A 20,198-nucleotide genomic window follows, 5' to 3' on the forward strand; every position below is an offset into this window, starting at 1 on the left:
AACGTGCAGAAAACCCAGGCTTTTACAAGAGCAGAAATCAATGAAGCAGATATCAGAGCACAAGTCAGTATTGGGGCTAGCAACAGTACAGTGAGGGAAAAAAGTATTTGATCCCCTGCTGATTTTGTATGTTTGCCCACTGACAAAGAAATGATCAGTCTATAATTTTAATGGTAGGTTTATTTGAACAGTGAGAGACAGAATAACAACAAAAAAATCCAGAAAAATACATGTCAAAAATGTTATAAATTGATTTGCATTTTAATGAGGGAAATAAGTATTTGACCCCCTCTCAATCAGAAAGATTTCTGGCTCCCAGGTGTCTTTTATACAGGTAACGAGCTGAGATTAGGAGCACACTCTTAAAGGGAGTGCTCCTAATCTCAGTTTGTTACCTGTATAAAAGACACCTGTCCACAGAAACAATCAATCAATCAGATTCCAAACTCTCCACCATGGCCAAGACCAAAGAGCTCTCCAAGGATGTCAGGGAGAAGATTGTCAACCTACACAAGGCTGGAATGGGCTACAAGACCATCGCCAAGCAGCTTGGTGAGAAGGTGACAACAGTTGATGCGATTATTCGCAAATGGAAGAAACACAAAAGAACTGTCAATCTCCCTCGGTCTGGGGCTCCATGCAAGATCTCACCCCGTGGAGTTGCAATGATCATGAGAACGGTGAGGAATCAGCCCAGAACTACATGGGAGGATCTTGTCAATGATCTCAAGGCAGCTGGGACCATAGTCACCAAGAAAACAATTGGTAACACACTACGCCGTGAAGGACTGAAATCCTGCAGCGCCCGCAAGGTCCCCCTGCTCAGGAAAGCACATATACATGCCCGTCTGAAGTTTGCCAATGAACATCTGAATGATTCAGAGGACAACTGGGTGAAAGTGTTGTGGTCAGATGGGACCAGAATGAAGCTCTTTGGCATCAACTCAACTCGCCGTGTTTGGAGGAGGAATGCTGCCTATGACCCCAAGAACATCATCCCCACCGTCAAACATGGAGGTGGAAACATTATGCTTTGGGGGTGTTTTTCTGCTAAGGGGACAGGACAACTTCACCGCATCAAAGGGACAATGGACGGGGCCATGTACCGTCAAATCTTGGGTGAGAACCTCCTTCCCTCTGCCAGGGCATTGAAAATGGGTCGTTGATGGGTATTCCAGCATGACAATGACCCAAAACACACGGCCAAGGCAACAAAGGAGTGGCTCAAGAAGAAGCACATTAAGGTCCTGGAGTGGCCTAGCCAGTCTCCAGACCTTAATCCCATAGAAAATCTGTGGAGGGAGCTGAAGGTCGAGTTGCCAAACGTCAGCCTCAAAACCTTAATGACTTGGAGAAGATCTGCAAAGAGGAGTGGGACAAAATCCCTCCTGAGATGTGTGCAAACCTGGTGACCAACTACAAGAAACGTCTGACCTCTGTGATTGCCAACAAGGGTTTTGCCACCAAGTACTAAGTCATGTTTTGCAGAGGGGTCAAATACTTATTTCCCTCATTCAAATGCAAATCAATTTATAAAATTTTTGACATGCGTTTTTCAGAATTTTTTTGTTGTTATTCTGTCTCTCACTGTTCAAATAAACCTACCATTAAAATTATAGACTGATCATTTCCTTGTCAGTGGGCAAACGTACAAAATCAGCAGGGGATCAAATACTTTTTTCCCCTCACTGTAGATGGGCCAGGGTGTACATGCACATTTCCAGATATCATCAGCTGTAATACAGTCAATACTAACCAGAGGACAGGGAGAGCTCTGCAGTGTTGATTTATGACATTGGAATGTGCGTTAGATGGAAACAAGATCATATTGTACAGCAATTTCATCAGGTAACATGAATACAAAGCCGGGGAGAGGTGGTTAGCATAGGATGGGAGGCCAAAAGTCTGTGTAACCAATAGAGAGTCAGAGTTCCGATTGTGGGAACAAACATAGTCTGTCCCACGGTTGGGTAAACAAGAAAGTTCATAGTCAACAAAGCATGCAGGAGTCATGAGGCAAAATGCACAAGAAAATAAAATATTTGACGACTTGGGGCTAGCCATTGTAAGTTCAGAGTCACTTGCCACAACAGTGCGTGTGTGCTGGAGGCAAGCGAAAGCTCGGGAGAGAGGGGGGGAGTGTGGTGGGGTACCTGTACCAAATAGGGGGAGACAGGCCAGGGCAGACGGTGAACAGATATATGGGGTGATAAGTGCCAGAGTTAAGAATCGTGAAGCTACTGATACTTCTCACCAAGTCGCCTAATGTCTTTCTAGCGCCATAAAATACTGCCATGAATTAACATGGACTGTCAATGGAGACAAGTTTTTTTTCTAAGGCGTCAAACTGCCAACACATTTACGTCATGTGACACGTACACGCCATGTAGACGTAGTGTTTCCGTCATATAATGTGGCACTGACACGTCACGTGTCATATACAGCAGGCGATAAGGTGAGTACTCTGGAGGCCTGGACGCTGCTTTTGTGTGCAAAGATAATTACCTTCAGATTGTCCTTCCACAATTCCTGGTACCTGTCAAGGGACTTGTCCGTGGCAGTCATGTTGGTCCGTTCATCCAAACCTGGAGACACCATACATCTACATATCAACCTAGCCAAACTCCATTACTTACAATGGGGAAAATACCAACCTGTTTTATCTTGATTAAAACACCCTTCAAACATCACTAAACTCAGACTATGTAATTAACCATGTTACCTCAATATTTTGAGTCTTATTGCAATTTTGCACATTACATACCTGAATTAATAGGGTAAAATGATGAGACGGAGAAACGTTAGTTTTCAGTAGTAGTCATTCTCCAAGATCTCACTAACACACTCCATTGACGTCACAACTCCCCCTAGCGGCAGTTATCATTTACATACATTAAATGTAAATACCTGGGAGGCCTAGAAAATGATACAATGTATGACTCCTTGAAATAACAAACGAAATAAAACATAACAAATATGACCATAAATATTTGTGTGTGTCACATATACACATGGCATATGCTTGGGTACCACCTTGATATCACTGATCAAGCATTCATTTATTGAGGCAAGTAGAACATTGATAGCCACAATTAGCTATTTGTATCTATATGTCTCCTAATAATTGCATAAAGCTGCAAGTTAGACACATGTTATCTTTTATTTGCATGTGAGCACGTATTTTTTTGTCAGTCCTGTCAATGTTGAGTGAAAACACATGCCTCAGCACACATACAAAGCTACTTTGCTTGCTTGCAAATGTGTGCTATAGTATTTCTGATTATCTTAACACCCCACCACCAATGACATTTTTTTGTTTGTTACAGAAAACCACCGCTGCAATATAGGCCTACACTCAGATAAAAAGGTGCTATCGACAACCTAAAAGTATTCTTCCGCTGCCCCCATAGGATAACCTTTTTTGGTTCCAGGTAGAACCCTTTTGGGCTCCATTCCACAGGAGGGTTCTACCTGGAACCAAAGAGGGCTCTCCTTTGGTGACAGCCAAATAGCCCTGTTTGAACCCCTTTCTCAAAGAGGGTACTCAACAAGTTTAGCCTGTTCAGTTCACACCATTTCATTCTGTACTCAAACATCTGCCTGGCATTTTAGATAACTTGCAACATAGCACCACCACCTTTGAAGGTTTTCGTCAACCTCTGTTCAGACTTAAATAGCAGTGTTCCAAGAACCTCCACCAGGGGTGACTGTAGTATCCTCAAACGGCAATGAGATGGGCACAGAGGTATGTATGTACAGTGCTTTTCAGTGTGGCGCAAATTAATTGAACAGGAGAACAGGGTGTGGTTGCTTATGGAGGGAGAGCAGTGTGGGTGGTGGGTAAAACAGCTACAGTGACATTGATTGGTTGCTCTGGCTCATCACTTCTTGACTAAAAGAAAGATAGATTTAGAAATGAGTTCGACCTTGCCATAGTTCAACAGCTGAAAAGCCTTCATTAACATACTTCCGGAGATAGCAAGACTTTCAGTATTCATTGAATGAAGTAGCGTACCCATCCACATTTACAATTTCATTCATCAATTAGATAAATAATACTAGCACATTGTTACATTATTGTAGAACAGGCTACTCCTGTATCCACACTATATTAGGATACCGTTAAGATTTCATTGGTCTTGTCAGGCATGATTTTAAGCTCTTTGATCGAAGTTGTACATTGTACCTAGTTCCCTTCTTCAGTGAAAAGTAGTTTTGCATCCCCCATTCAATTCAGTTCGAATGTGAATGTGTAGGCCTAGTGACAGTGGAAAAATAAACCCATAGCTCCAGCACACAATGGTATGTAGGGGTAGTCTATTACAATGTAAAATATCTATATATCCTATAGCACCACGTGCATATTTTAATTTACAATATAATTCATCCATGAAATAAATACAAGCACATCAAATTATGTTATTGTACACTAGCCTACTCCCCTATCGACACAGTAAATAATATTGCCTACATGCTTTCCGAGTGGGCTCCCGAGTGGCGCAGTGGTCTAAGGCACTGCATCTCAGTTCGAATCCAGGCTGTATCACAACTGGCTGTGATTGTGCGCCGCCCTATGGGACTCCCAATGGCCCAGTGTTGTCCGGGTTTGGCTGGTGTAGGCCGTCATTGTAAATAAGATTTTTTTCTTAACTGACTTGCCTAGTTAAATAAAGGTTAAATAAAAAATAAAAACATTCAACAATACGCTACCAACAAAAAGTAATTACTTTCAAATAAACCAAATTTGCCTTATCCACATAGTAGGCCTAAATACTTCCTAACAATATCACAACTTAAATATAGCCTACTTACTCCTCAATCGGATCAAGGACATCTTAGTAATTATTTTCATCATCTCTAAGGAAACTATCTGGGGCAGACACTCTCGAAAATTGCGTCTGCCGCTTGTAAAAAAAAAAAAGAACAAATAAATGTCTGTGTCACCGCCAAGCTCTCAAATACCGTGCCCGTCTCTCACTCTATGAACAGTCACTGCTATCCTGATTCCTTGGGACGTCACTACCCTGAACCCTACACTATAACCCTTAACTAACAGTAAACTTAACCATTTTATATTTATACTTAATTGAGGTAGGGACATCAATGATTCCAAATAGCAGACCCTCTGGGAAAGCCTATGAACTCCTCTACTCAACTGAAAGCCATGGACACAACTCTTATTGGTTGTCTGATGTAGGCTACTGGGAACTGGAAACACAGTCTGTGATTGGCTAACAACATTTAGATCTGTATACAGCGAGATAAGATAACATACCATTCCATGAGGTGTTAAGGGAAAGACAGATTACCTATTAGACTGGACATCTTTTCTAGGCAATTAGCGATAACAGGAAATACACAAGCCGAAGGCTACACTATAGCTCAAGGTGGCTACTTCGGAATGTCGTCTTGCACGGGGAAAAAATGGTACATTTCTAACATTTATGGTTGAGATTTAATTAATATAAACTATGACTTTTATTAACACACAAACATTAGTATGACATGTTAGTTGCATTCAGACGTCAGTAAGGCATTGGTGTCATGTCAGTCAGGTGTTCAATGGTAGATGACAGCCACGCAGTGGTACGGTTGCCTAGGCTTAATTCTGGCACATATCACCCCCCCATTCACAGCCCTACCGCACCCTCCCACCACTCACTCAGCAACAGCCTGCCTCACAGTCAGCAGCAGGTCACAGTGAAATAAATATTTAAGACAAATGCCATGGCTGCCGTGGTGTAACTTTCAAAGTAGCCTAATTTTTAGGAAAACAGCGAACATGGCAACACTGAGCACATTCACTTATTTGTTTGTAAACAATTAACTAGCTAGTTAACTACCACATGTTCTGGTCAAACTGTCAACAGAGTAGCTAGCAAGCAACAAGATATGCCAAATAACAGTCTAAAACCGGTGGCAAATGTATCATATTTGACCATACAGACAAGTCACATGGCCAGGAATCAGATTTGTAGGTGGTTTGAAATGTGGCGCGAAATATCAGATTCCATGCGCTTTTTGGCTGTTCAGACTGCAGGAAAAAGAACAGATTCAAATATGCAAATAAATAGGATTTGAGTTACTCAAACTGCCAATGTGAACACGGCTTTAACACAGCCTTCTAGTCCTACCTCGCCTTACCTTCCAAACCAGTTTCTGCAGTTGACAGAGTGTAGCCTAATTGAGGTTACCTGGACGGGCATCCCATTTATCCCCTGAGCACTGCAATTGGTGGGTTATAAAGAAACTATACTGAACCTTTACAACCAGGGGTGCTCGAGCCAAAAAGGATCCCCTAAATAGACAAAAAGTATTTGACAGACATTTGCTAGAAAGGGGCACACATCTCCACAGCCATTAGCAAAAAAAAGACTGAAATAAAAGTTAAGATATCAATATATAATATGTAAATAAACCATACAGCCAACACAAGTCAACATTTCTGAAAAAAACAAAAAAAAAAAACAGCTAAACTTCCATGAATGCATCTTTAAGGACATGCCTCCTCACCACTTCTTCCAGAGGTTTATGTGGCTACGCCTGCATTAGTCATAAAGCTAATAATTTCACATTTATTTGACCAATATTTCACACCACAATGATGTCCTCTCCCTTTCTCAGACAGAAAACAAGTACGCCTACCATACCAGGTTATAAACCTTTTTATTATTACAAATGTACAAGATCTTATTCATGAAATAAAATACAGGAAAGTTAACAAAAAGGTCTTGAAGAGGAACAGAAAACATAGGCAACCACTCGAGGGGCTTATATTCATACACCAGACCTGTAGTGGCATCCTCAGTCCTCCACATCTACCCGTAATAGACAATAATGAACAAACACTTTTGAATCATCGGCACCAACCCCCCCGGCAGAGGACAGCCTGTAGTGGCTGACTGACACTGCCCCTCCCAACTACTGTCTTTCTACCATTGATTTAAAAAATGCCCACTAACTATGTCAAACTCATGTATACAGCTAAGAAACTTCATATCTTGGGAACATCATATCAGAAATCGTACATTTCTTCATCACAAAACAATGGTAAACCAACCCTAGTCATTTTTGTCAAATTCCCACAATTGAACTGCCAGTAGAAGCTTAGGAGCAGTCAAACTAATCTTGTGGTAACTGTAGTCAATATTACCATGTTAGTTGAGTGCATTGCAGGCAGCACAGAAATAGCATTTTGCCTTGGAAATCATCCTTTACTTCAAACTGAATCAAACATTGTGATCAACCAAAAATAATAAGAGGAGTTTACCATCAGTGAAGAACACATGCCAAAACTATTTTGCAAAATACAAATTTACAAAACAGACCTAATTTCTTAATTGGAGCACATTTATCTTGAACTGTCCCTATGATACTGATGAGGGTCTTGTTTATTGGGGCACAACGGAAAACAAAAACAAGCATTTCTTATTGGACAAGTTCAGTTAGTATCTCCCCAATTCACCACATTTTCTTCTTCCATTTTGTGCCTACTGAACACAACCCAGCAGTCCTCCCAGGTATTGTCCATGCCTCCAGTGGTTGGTTTATGCTCTCCTGTCCCGTAGCAGGACTCAATGAACATTGCTGAGCAAAGGAATTTAGAGGTCTGTGGTTATTGAACCTCGCAAATCCATAGGGCGGTCGGCGCATATGTCTGCACATAACAAAATTATATCCAACAAAACATGCCAGGCCTCCGATTAATTCATTACGAAACAGTTGTGCCAATATCACAACTCCTCTACAAGGAAAATAATTCTAAAGAGACAAAATTGAAAAAAATTGGCAAATCGTTTTTTTCCATGATAAAAAAAAATGCCTCTAAATATATAGGCCGACAGTAAAAACTACACACACACACACACACACACACACACACACACACACACACACACACACACACACACACACACACACACACGTCACTTTAGTTCCTACTGAGGATTTTCTAGACCATTCTCCAAACAAAGATCAATCCAGCATGCCTTTAATTCATAATCCTCTGGATTCGAGGCTAGGGCCTGTATTCACAGAGTCTCAGAATAGCAGTGCTAATATAGGATTAGTTTTACCTTGTAGATCATAATGAATAAGATTATATGGACAGCACTCCTAGTGAGACACTTTCTGAATACGGGCCTAGAAAGTCAGTGATTTAAACTGACCTTAAAATATAACCTTAAAACCAAAATGAGCTCATATTTCAGAACAGACAAAAGGGTAGGCTTTCTGAGATCAGAGAGAGGTTTATTTAGTTGATTCAGTAAGATGTAGAGGGGAGCCTAGAGCAAGCGTAGTGTTCTCTACAATCAACACTGCACACTGGTGGTGGCAGAGGGTTACAAAAAGACATGGGAAGAAAATGACAAAAATAATTACTTCAAAATAGTCTGATGAACAACGACAGGTTGTGTACTCAGTTAGTACAGCTACTTTCCAGGTTTTGAACGTACACACAGTATTGACTAGAAGGTACATAGGAAACATTAAGCCATTTGATGGTTTGCTAGGGAGGAAAACAATACACGTGGAGGATTTGATATAGAAAGAAATACATTATAAAAATGCAACGTAAAATAATGGTTAAAATGCTGACATGGTTATACTAAAGTCTCACAATTTGATGGACAAAGAAAATAGGCAGAGTTTTCTGTAAATAACAAATCCCTTTAAATATTAGCATATTAAAACATTTGTCTAAAACATGGGCATTTAATCCATTTATAGTGTTGGCAGCACACACTTTAAAATAATATTTATATATGTATACAGTATACAAAAACTAAACTAGGGTTTTTAGAAACAGGTGCATGCGCACACATTAGATGTGAGAAGACCAGGATTGGTCTACTCTAGTTGGTCACATTATATACAATCAAACTTTTATTTAAAAGGAAAGTCTTGTAAATGTGGTGGTTAACAGATATGAATGTTGACTAAATGACACCTGTAATTTGGCATGATGCACTGAGGAGCTGCCTTGATATTGTTCCGTATCAATAATGAATTTATTAAAAACAGTCAATACCACTTGATGAAAACATTTGATAAAAAACAGGATATACAGTTGAAGTGGGAAGTTTACATACACCTTAGCCAAATACATTTAAACTCAGTTTCACAATTCCTGACATTTAATCCTAGTAAACATTCCCTGTCTTAGGTCAGTTAGGATCACCACTTTATTTTAAGAATGTGAAATGTCAGAATAATAGTAGAGTGAATGATTGATTTCAGCTTTTATTTCTTTCATCACATTCCCAGTGGGTCAGAAGTTTACATACACTCAGTAAGTATTTGGTAGCATTGCCTTTAAATTGTTTAACTTGGGTCAATGTTCCAGGTAGCCTTCCACAATCTTCCCACAATAAGTTGGGTGAATTTTGGCCCATTCCTCCTGACAGAGCTGGCGTAACTGAGTCAGGTTGGTAGGCCTCCTTGCTCACACACGCTTTTTCAGTTCTGCCCACACATTTTCTATAGGATTGAGGTCAGGGCTTTGTGATAGCCACTCCAATACCTTAACTTTGTTGCCCTTAAGCCATTTTGCCACAACTTTGGCAAAATGACCCCATTATTGTCCATTTGGAAGACCCATTTGCAACCAAGCTTTAACTTTCTGACTGATGTCTTGAGATGTTGCTTCAATATATCGACATAATTGCCCTACCTCATGATGCCATCTATTTTGTGAAGTGCACCAGTCCCTCCTGCAGCAAAGCACCCCCACAACATGACGCTGCCACCCTTGTGCTTCACGGTTGGGATGGTGTTCTTCAGCTTGCAAGCGTCCCCCTTTTTCCTCCAAACATAACGATGGTCATTATGGCCAAACAGTTCTATTTTTGTTTCATCAGACCAGAGGACATTTCACCAAAAAGTACGATCTTTGTCCCCATGTGCAGTTGCAAACCGTAGTCCGGCTTTTTTTTTATGGTGGTTTTGGAGCAGTGGCTTCTTCCTTGCTGAGCGCCCTTACAGGCTATGTCAATATAGGACTCCTTTTACTGTGGATATAGATATTTTTGTACCTGCTTCCTCCAGGATCTTCACAGTCCTTTGCTGTTTTTCTGGGATTGATTTGCACTTTTCGCACCAAAGTACATTCATCTCTAGGAGACAGAACACGTCTCCTTCCTGAGCGATATGACGGCAGCGTGGTCCCATGGTGTTCATACTTGCGTACTATTGTTTGTACAGATGAACGTGGTACCTTCAGGGGTTTGGAAATTGCTCCAAAGGATAAACCAGACTTGTGGAGGTCTACAATTTTTTCTGAGGTCTTGGCTGATTTCTTTTAATTTTCCCATGATATCAAGCAAAGAGGTACTGAGTTTGAAGGTAGGCCTTGAAATACATCCACAGGTACACCTCCAATTGACTCAAATGATGTCAATTAGCCTATGAGAAGCTTCTAAAGCCAAGACATAATTTTCTGGAATGTTCCAAGCTGTTCAAAGGCACAGTCAACTTAGTGTATGTAAACTTCTGACCCACTTGAATTGTGATACAGTGAATTATAAGTGAAATAATCTGTCTAAACAATTGTTGTAAAAATGACTTGTCATGCACAAAGTAGATGTCCTAACCGACTTGCCAAAACTATAGTTTGTTAACAATAAATTAGTGGAGTGGTTGAAAAATGAGTTTTAATGACTCCAACCTAACACGGAACCCAAACAGGCTGCTCGCGTGCGCCATCGTGCGTAAATGTATTTTGTACCCCCACACCAAACGCAATCATGACACGTCGGTTAAAATATCAAAACAAACTCTGAACCAATTATATTAATTTGGAGACAGGTCGAAAAGCATTAAACATTTACGTCAATTTAGACTAGCTAGCTTGCACTTGCTAGCTAATTTGTCCTATTTAGCTAGGTTGCTGTTGCTAGCTAATTTGTCCTGGGTTATAAACATTGAGTTATTTTACCTGAAATGCACAAGGTCCTCTACTCCTCCAATTAATCCACACGTAAAATTGTCAACCGAATCGTTTCTAGTCATCTCTCCTCCTTCCAGGCCTTTTCTTCTCTTGACTTTATATTGCGATTGATAACTTTCATAAATCATGTGCATTACCGCCACTGACCTCGTTTGTCTTTCAGTCACCTGCGTGGGTTTAACCAATGAGGAGATCCCATGTGGGTACCTACTTATATAAACCAATGAGGAGATGGGAGAGGCAGGCCTTGCGATCTGCGTCAGAAATAGAACTGACAACTATTTTAGCCCTTGGCAACGCAGATGCTCGTTGGCGCGAGCGAGTAGTGTGGGTGCAATAATTGAATAACATAGATTTCTAAATTGATTTTGCAGCGCACACGACGCGAGCGGTGTAGTCAGCCTGTTAGTGTATGTCAATTTCCGACTTCAACTGTACGTGACAGTAGAACATTACAATACTTTGGGTAAAAACGATTGAACAAATACTCTTTTGGAGATTGTAATTACAAGAAAGTATGGGAACGGTTGTGGGTTCTGGTCACCCAGTCTGTCTATTAAAAAAAGCTGTTTCTAGCATGATGATGATGGTTCTGTGTCCGGTGTTCTCATGGGAAACTCTGTTGCGCTCATGATTTTCATCCAATGCTTGTTGTATATGGTCTTAAGGTGGGTGGGAAACCTGCTTAAGGGTTTAGTCAAACAACTGACTAATAGAACTGAACACATCAAAACAAATAAATTGTTTGAGGATTAAAATGTGGAATTCAAATATCAAAAAAAGTGAGACATTAATATTAAATGTTTGGGGAAAAGAGTGGGGGATAAAAACAATGATTGGTTTCCAGCAGCTGATCCACAAAACGATGTCAATTTAAGTTGTAAATGGAAGCAGTTTGACCCCTTACCTCTGCCATCTATTCTCATATACACATTTAGAAATCTTACAAGAGGTATACAAACTAAACAATATAAAGCTACGAGAATGGCTTACCAATAAAAAAAAAAGAATTCATGGTCAGCCATTCTCGTGACTTTTGTCGTTGTTGAGCACCCCTCCATTCCTGTGTTTGCTGAAGCGTGAAGGCCCACCTGAGCTAAAACACATCTACCTCCTACAAACAATTAATTATATCCAACAAGAAGACATCCTCTTTTCCAGGCAGGAACACTGAGGAGCTTCTCAGGAGAACAGGTTTTCATGGGTCGTGTTCATTAAGTCACACAACAGAAAACAAAAATGAGTGTTTATTGGACAAGTCTAGTTAGTCCCTCCCAGTTTGTCTACTTTCTTCCGTTTTGGGCCTAATGAACAAAACCATGAAGTTGAGAGATGGATTCTTTGTATGGTGGGGTCATGTGGGGTAGTGGACATACCCCTGAGTAGGAAACCCTGGAAGTTGGCTGGAGAAACAGGTAGGTTCATTTGTAGTCAAGTATCTGACCCGCATGTCCATCGGTGACGGAGTACAGAGGATAAGACAAAGCTAATTCACGTGCCACAAAACATCCTTTAGAGTTAGTGCTCTCAATGACTGTACAATCCAACTGCGAGAGGTGCGAAGAGTGAAGAGAATTAACTTCTCCCCGTAAGGCATCCAGTTCATATGGATGGATGGGGGCACACTGAGGAGGGGACAAGGAGGATGAATAGAAAAAAAATAAAAACAAGAGGGCAGAAATAAACGGTGGACGACTTCAGTGGAGAAAAAAACATAATATAAAAAAATACAATACTACAGAAATGAACAAACGTACAAGTTGGTTTTACAACACATCACTATTGCAGACAAAGTCCACTAGGTCTGTGACCCCCAGCAGGTCGTCCTCATCATCGTCCTGTGGCGCCAACTCCAGTCCATTGGGTGCTATGGTGACGGCTGTGGCTCCAGGTTTTTGGGGCCCAATGTGAGCCAGGCCCTCCAGGGCCTTGATGGGACTCTGTCCGTTGGTAGGGGGGTGCAGCTCCACCAGGTTGTAGTCCAATGGGCTGGCTCCCTTCCCCAGCACCCCCCCTTCCTCCTCTTCCTTTGTTTCTTCCTTCTCCTCCTCCTCGTCAGAGTCGTCCGAGTCAATGCGGTTCACACGCTTGCGGACCGGACGCTCTCCCTCCGATGATTCGTCGGAATCTTCATCGTCCTCCTCGGAGGCTCGCCTCCGTTTCAGCGAGAGGCGTCTGCGGCGCTGCTGGGACTCTTCCTCAGATGAGTCAGCCCTCCTCTTCAACCTAGTTCTCTCCCTCTTGCCGTCTTCCGAGCCTCTGGAGGAGCTTGCTGAAAGAGCAAGGCATGAAACGGTGGACGTTAGGTTAAACCATGTTGTTAATATCAGTTAAAGTAATGGGCAGTGAGGACTCGCTTAAGAATCTAATTCATATGACTTACACACACACTACAGAAAACGTACACACACACACACACACACACACACACACACAGAAAACATACGCTAATAGCAGTGGCAGTGAGGCAAAGAGTGAGCGTCTAGAAAAAAAAACGTCTGGCTGACCTTCGCTGTCGGAGCTGGCAAGGCGCCTCCGCGGTTTGACTTTGTCCCGGTTGGTGCCGGCCTTGGAGCCGTCGGAGTCGCCGGACGACTCGCAGTAGTTGACCTGCTTCTTTGTATGACTACGGCGGGATCGGCGTTGACTACAGTCCAGGTCGCTGTCGCTGAACTCGCTGGAGCCCTCTGACACTAGTTAAATAGGTCAGCAAAGAGAGAGAGCCAGTCAACACAGAGAGCCACGTCACAGGGCCGCCAACACATACCTATTGGTCTTTAAAAGGACAATTACAAAATCAACACTTAATGCCATTATGTCAGATGTTTTTAGACCATAAGATTTTTATAATATCAATATGGATCTATGTCCCACCCAATCGGCTGTCTAACCACTGTAACGAAGGCCACAACCACAAATTAGTGGAAAACATAAGCGCCACAAATCAGACCCTTTTCAAATTATTTTGGGTTGTGGCATAAAGCAGAATCCACAAAACAGATGGCCTGGAACTTGTCTCAGGAGAAGACCACTTTTGAGATCTGAAAACATCTAACAAAGTGTAATTCTGGAGAGATGTCCCTTCAATCAACAAAGAGGAATTGACGACACCAACGTACTCATTTCGTCCTCATCTTCATCACTCGTCTCCTCCTCTTCATCGTCTGAGTACCCTCTCGCTCTGCGGCGCCTTCGCGGCCGAGTGTTCCTTTGACATTTGGCCGGCCTCCTTGTCCTGGCAGTTCTGCGTTGCGTGCTGCCGAAGTCACTGTCGTCGTTAGAGTCGACTGCCGCTTCGCTCTCTGCGTCGCTCTTGTCTGACGCCACAAACTCCTCTTCCTCCGTACTACACATAAAAGTGTGCAGAGGGAGAGAAGAAAATTAGACAAATTAATTCAACACCCCTTTGTGTCACACATTTCTAGCTGTAATAGCGGTCATAAAGTGGTACCTTGGGTTGTGTTCATTATGGCACCTAACAGAAAACATTTTAAAAAGTCAACGTAGTCCCTCCGTGTTTCAGTCTGTCGTCTTCCATTTGGTGCCTTATGAACACAACCCTGTCTTCCTTGTCCTGACTTATGCACCCCTACCTCCCACCCACCTGATGACCCTACCTGTCACTGAGACGGAACTCGTCCTCGCTCTCCTCCTCCTCCACAGTGCTGTCGCTGTCCAGGTCGTTGAGACGCCGGCGCTTCTTCCTGCGCTGGCCGGCTTTGGGCCGTGGCGGGCGTCCATTCTCCTTGCCCTCACCAACCTCTCCTGCTGCCAGGATGGTGGACATGTCCTTCCCTCTGCTATGGCCTGTGATGTTGGCCATGTCCTTGCCCCGACCAGCTCCTGTAGAGGGCAGCATACGTCAACATTTAGACAATCCAACAGGCACACATTAACCCCCTAGAATCAATTGACAAACCGGTGCATCAATCTAAGTTACATAACAAAATAATTCCCATCAAAATCTGTCAGTTTAAGCTAGAGATCGTTTAATAGCATTGGATGAGTCTCCATCTACTGCATCCGCCAGTGTCGTACCTCCGCATCTGGGTGAAAGGTAGCAGAGCTAGAGCGGTATTTGTCAGACCATGAGACATCCCGAAACTATTCTATGGAAAGGAGAGACTCTCACGAACACGACGGTGTTCTTCGTTTTGCTCTACGACCCCCACACGTCTCACGTAAATGTAACCGGTACCGTTTTTTTTTTTAAAAGAATGGAAGTGTGAAGGTAGTTTTGTGCCTACCCTCCCAAAAATGGGTTAAATGTGTAAAAAAAATATATATAATAATAAAAAAAGCTATTCCATCCAGAGTGATGGTTGCTGATAATGGGCCTCTGTACGCCCGTGTAAATATTCCATAAAAAAATCTGCCGTTTCCAACTACAATAGTCATTTACAACGTCTACACTGTATCTCAGATCAATTTTATGTTATTTTACATGACAAAAACATTGCTTTTCTTTCAAAAACAAGGACATTTCTAAGTGACCCCACACTTTTGAACGGTAGTGTATTTTTCTATACCTAAAGGGGTCCTAAAATTCAAAATAGCTAAATTATCCATAGTATGACAATCTTAAAACAATTCAATATGTCAGCTTAGCACCCCCCTCCTCCAATGTCTAAGACTAAATAATGAAAGATTGTTTGCAGGCTACATGAGTTAAAAAGGCTCTCAGGCTGTGTTTCATTCAGGGTAGATGTTCACTCCTTGCCCTCGTTCACACTCCTTGACAGATCTAAAATGAAACGCAGCCTCAGACTTAACTCTTCATAACCCTTCTTAAAGCTTGAACAATGCACAATTACCAGGGGGCGCATAGGTGAAATGCTGCAGCCAGAAGTAATTTCAGAACAAAACTAAGAGACATTGAATTAAATTCATAATTCTATGACTTTGTTGCCAGATTCCATAATGTCCTCCAACTGTACCTCCACCATCAGCCTCTCTGATGTCTTCTTCAATTGCCTCCTCGATAGCCTCATCAAATTCATCAAACCTGCAAACAAGATGTCGTAATTATTCAGGGATTTAACAGCCACCATACTGAAACAATAAAGACCAACCACACATAAGACTTTTCTAATAATCCTGAGTTTAGTACAGACTTCATACCTGTAACTTATGCTTTTCTTTGCCCTTGTTGACCTTCGACCCCAGCTCTTGCTTTTCTCTTTCTTCTCCTTCTTCTCCTTCTTCACTTCTTCCTCCTTTTCTTCCTCTACCTCCAACTGAAATGAGAGTAGGCAACGTGTCAGTACACTATAGGAAGCAATCAGTCTAGGCTGGGCAGTGAACAGTGTGACAGACCATTTTACAAGGACATCCAACACACTGAATTCAGGATGTTTTGCAATGGACTTTCATGATGGTATATAACCATAACAACCAAATGCTACTTACAGAGGGAGTGATGATGTTTTCAACACTTATTCCAACATAGACCAAACGTTCTTTTCTGGAGGGAAAAAATACAATTATTTTATTTAAAACAACTTATGATAGAATAAAAAAAATAACTGCTTTCCCATTATCAGAGGCCCACTGCCATTGTACAAAAATAAATGTCAAGCAATGTAAGCTCCAATAAATGTTTGAGATCGACACACAGATCAGGGTGATTGGTTCGACAATAGAATAGGCACAATGCAATTCAGTGTAGACTCCAATTGCATGTGTTGTGGACTGAGCCTCATGTTCTTTAATAAGAACCACCCAACTAAATGCATTTATCTTCCTGTTGTCATTTGCTGTTTTACACCAAGGGTCATGGTTCAGAGGTTCTCACCTTCGCTCAGCGCGATCCCTCTTTTTCAGGGCAGCATCGAGATTAGCAAGCTGCTCCTCAAGCTTGTCACAGAGTAGCTTCTGCAGGGGGTCACCAGGAGATGGGTAAGAATGACACAACACATGCACACACTCCCCTACATATTTGGACAGTGAAGCTAAACCTTTTAATTTGGCTCTATACTCCAGCATTTTGGGTATTAGAGGCGACAGTACAGAATGCCACCTTTTATTTGAGTTTATTTTCATTCATACAGTGCCTTCTGAAAGTATTCATACCCCTTGACTTATTCCACATTTTGTTGTAGCCTGAATTCAATTATTATTTTCCCCCCTCACCCATCTACACACACACTACCCCAATACTTTTTGCACATTTCTTGAAAATGAAATACAGAAATCTATTGTACATAAGTATTCACATCCGAGTCAACATTTTGTAGAAGCACCTTTTGTCAGCGATTACAGCAGTGAGTCTTTCTGGGTAAGTCAAAGAGGTTTTCACTCCTGGATTGTGCAACATTTGCCCATTGTTCTTTTCAAAATTCTTCAAGGTTGTTGATCATTGCTAGACAACCATTTTCAGGTCTTGGTATATATTCTCAAGTAGATTTAAGTCAAAACTGTAATTCAGACAGTCCGGAACCTAAATGTTCTTCTTGGTAAGCAACTCTAGTGTAGATTTGGCTTTGTGTTTTAGGTTATTGTCCTGCTGAAAGGTGAATTTATCTTCCAGTGTCTGGTGGAAAGCAGACTGAACCAGGGTTACCCCTAGGATTTTGCCTGTGCTTATCTCCACTTCATTTTTATCCTGAAAAAGTCCCCAGTCCTCCCATACCCATAACATGATGCAGCCACCACTATGCTTGAAAATATGGTACTCAGTAGTGTGTTGTATTGGATTTGCCCCAAAGATAACACTTTGTATTCAGGACAAAAAGTTAATTGCTTGGTCACATTTTTAGCAGTATTACTTTAGTGTCTTGTTGCAAACAGGACACGTTCTTTGGAATATTTTTATTATGTTCAGGCTTCCTTCTCAATTATGTAAGTATTGTGGAGTAACTGCAATGTTGTTGATCCATCCTCAGTTCTCCTATCACAGCCATTGAACTCTGCAACTGTTTTAAAGTCACCATTGGCCTCATGGTAAAATTGTGAAGTAATCCCTGAGTGGTTTCTTTCCTCTCCAGCAACTGAGTTAGGAAGGACGCCTGTATCTTTGTAGTGACTGGGTGTATTGATACGCCATCCAAAGCGTAATAAATAACTTCACCATGCTCAAAGGGATATTCAATGTCTGCTTTTTTTATTTTGACCATCTACCAATAGGTGCCCTTCTTTGCAAGGCATTGTAAAATGTCCCGGGTGTTTGTTACTGAATCTGTGTTTGAAATTCACTGCTCAACTGAGGTACCTTACAGATAATTGTATGTGTGGGGTACAGAGATAAGCTAGTCATAAACAAATCATTTTAAACACTATTATTGCACACAGAGAGAGTCCATGCAACTTATTATGTGACTAAAGCATAACACAAGATTTTGAAAAAGTCAAGGGGTGTGAATACTTTCTTTAGGCACTCTCTGTTTTACCATTTAGAAATTAAAGCACTTTAGTTATCTAATCCCCTAATTTGAAGATGTCCTAAGTATTTGAACAAATTCACTGATACTGTATTACATTTATTCAAAAGTTGAGTATTTGGTCCCATATTCCTAGCACGCAATGTCGACATCAAGTGACTCCATACTTGTTGGATGCAATTTCAGCTTGTTTTGGTTTGTTTTGTCATTTTCAAGTCACTTTTATTGTAAGAATATAATATGTTTCTGAACACATGTACATTAATGTGGATGCTACCATGATTACGGATAATCACGAATGAATCGTGAATAATGATGAGTGAGAAAGTTACATATGCACAAAGATCATGGCCCCAAAACATGCTAACCTCTCACCATTACCAATAACGTTAGCATTTTTTAGGGGTATGATATTTATGCCTCTAACTTTGTCACTCATCATTATTCACTATTGGTAATGGTGAGAGGTTAGCATGTTTTGGGGCCATGATCTTTGTGCATCTAACTTTCTCACTCATCATTATTCACGATTCATTCATGATTATCCGTAATCATGGTAGCATCCACATTAACATAGAAATGTTCAGAAATACTTGATATTCTTATTTACAATAAAAGTGACAAAATGACAATCTCAGGAAAAGGCTGTGTCGTTATCTTCGCAAGGGGAGAGTGCTAGAGTACTGAAAACGGGTGCCATCAGATTTTTTTTAATTACTTGGTAAAAAGAAACTCGATCTCTCCCAATTTTTGGGAGCATACAATATACTGTAGCTCAGTATTTATATTATTTATTTTATACAGTATATTCTTGCTCATATTTATCAAGGGTGCCAATAATTATGGACCTGACTGCATGTATGAAAATACCCTCAAATAAAAGGTGACATTCTGTACTGTCGCTTCACAAAACATTTGATCTCAAATCCAATAAGGCTGGAGTAGAGTCAAATTAAAAGTATTAGCTTCACTGTCCAAATAAATAGTGATGTGGCTAGCATCCAAACTGTAGTGTGAGTCCCGTTTGTTTAGCATCTGGATGTTACTTACATGTTGGCAGGGTGGACAGAACCACTCGCCATCTGGGATGATCATGAGAGGGGGTCTGAGGCAGGCCGTGTGATAGCCACTGTCACACGAGTCACATAGCAAGATCTGTGGGGGAAACACGGAGGGGGATTAGCTGGAACACATTATATGGTAGTCTTATCTGTCAGTGGAGATAAATATTATGAATATAGTATATTTTTAAATTATTTTTTTATTTAACCTTTATTTAACTAGGCAAATCAGTTCAGAACAAATTCTCATTTACAATGACGGCCTACACCGGCCAAACTCGGGCGACGCTTGGGCCAATTGTGCGCCACCCTATGAGACTGTGATACAGGCTAGTATAACCATGATTACAGCTATCCAGGGTTAGGGTCAATTCCATTTCAATTAAATGCTTTTCAATGAGGACCCACCAGCTCGGGATGGTTGGGGAGGCCGCAGTGTTTGCAGGGGTCTTCGTTAGGAGGGAGGTCATCATCCGAGGAGGTGTCAGAGTCGTCGCTGTGCCTTTCTCTGTTCCGGTTCCTCCACCTCCTCTTGCCCTTCTCCACCTTAAAGCTCTCATCACTGTCGTCCTCCTCACTCTCCTCTTCGCTTGACTCGCTTTCATTGTCATCACCAGAACCATTCTTTTTGCGCCTTCGTGTTCGAGTGTTGGACCACCGGGTCTTTCTCCTCCGTCGCCCCTGAAAACAAAAGAACACCTCACCTCATTTTTGGATTTCATAAGGCTAAATGTAGGACAGCATACACATAAGTTACTGAAGGCTGACACTGTGGATCCCTGAATTAAAAGATACTGTTGATCCAAAAAC

The 20,198-nt window shown here is 41.4% G+C and overlaps 1 protein-coding gene across 1 annotated transcript in view; it reads right to left on the reverse strand.

The window, feature by feature from the left end:
• Window positions 1-6,649: 6,649 nt before the first annotated feature.
• Window positions 6,650-20,198, reverse strand: part of LOC106567587 (remodeling and spacing factor 1) — a 67,343-nt gene continuing 53,794 nt past the window's right edge. Inside the window, exons 7-16 of the mRNA XM_014137088.3 lie at window positions 19,797-20,069; window positions 19,378-19,482; window positions 16,743-16,822; window positions 16,358-16,412; window positions 16,070-16,185; window positions 15,886-15,953; window positions 14,566-14,791; window positions 14,068-14,294; window positions 13,456-13,641; window positions 6,650-13,220 (exon numbers count right to left, since the gene is read on the reverse strand). Of these exons, the coding sequence (XP_013992563.3) occupies window positions 12,715-13,220; window positions 13,456-13,641; window positions 14,068-14,294; window positions 14,566-14,791; window positions 15,886-15,953; window positions 16,070-16,185; window positions 16,358-16,412; window positions 16,743-16,822; window positions 19,378-19,482; window positions 19,797-20,069 (1,842 nt within the window). The 3' untranslated portion in view covers window positions 6,650-12,714. The remainder of the gene's footprint in view (window positions 13,221-13,455; window positions 13,642-14,067; window positions 14,295-14,565; window positions 14,792-15,885; window positions 15,954-16,069; window positions 16,186-16,357; window positions 16,413-16,742; window positions 16,823-19,377; window positions 19,483-19,796; window positions 20,070-20,198) is intronic.

This window comes from Salmo salar, chromosome 13 (assembly GCF_965601325.2).
Source record: "Salmo salar chromosome 13, fSalSal1, whole genome shotgun sequence".
NCBI lineage: Eukaryota > Metazoa > Chordata > Actinopteri > Salmoniformes > Salmonidae > Salmo > Salmo salar.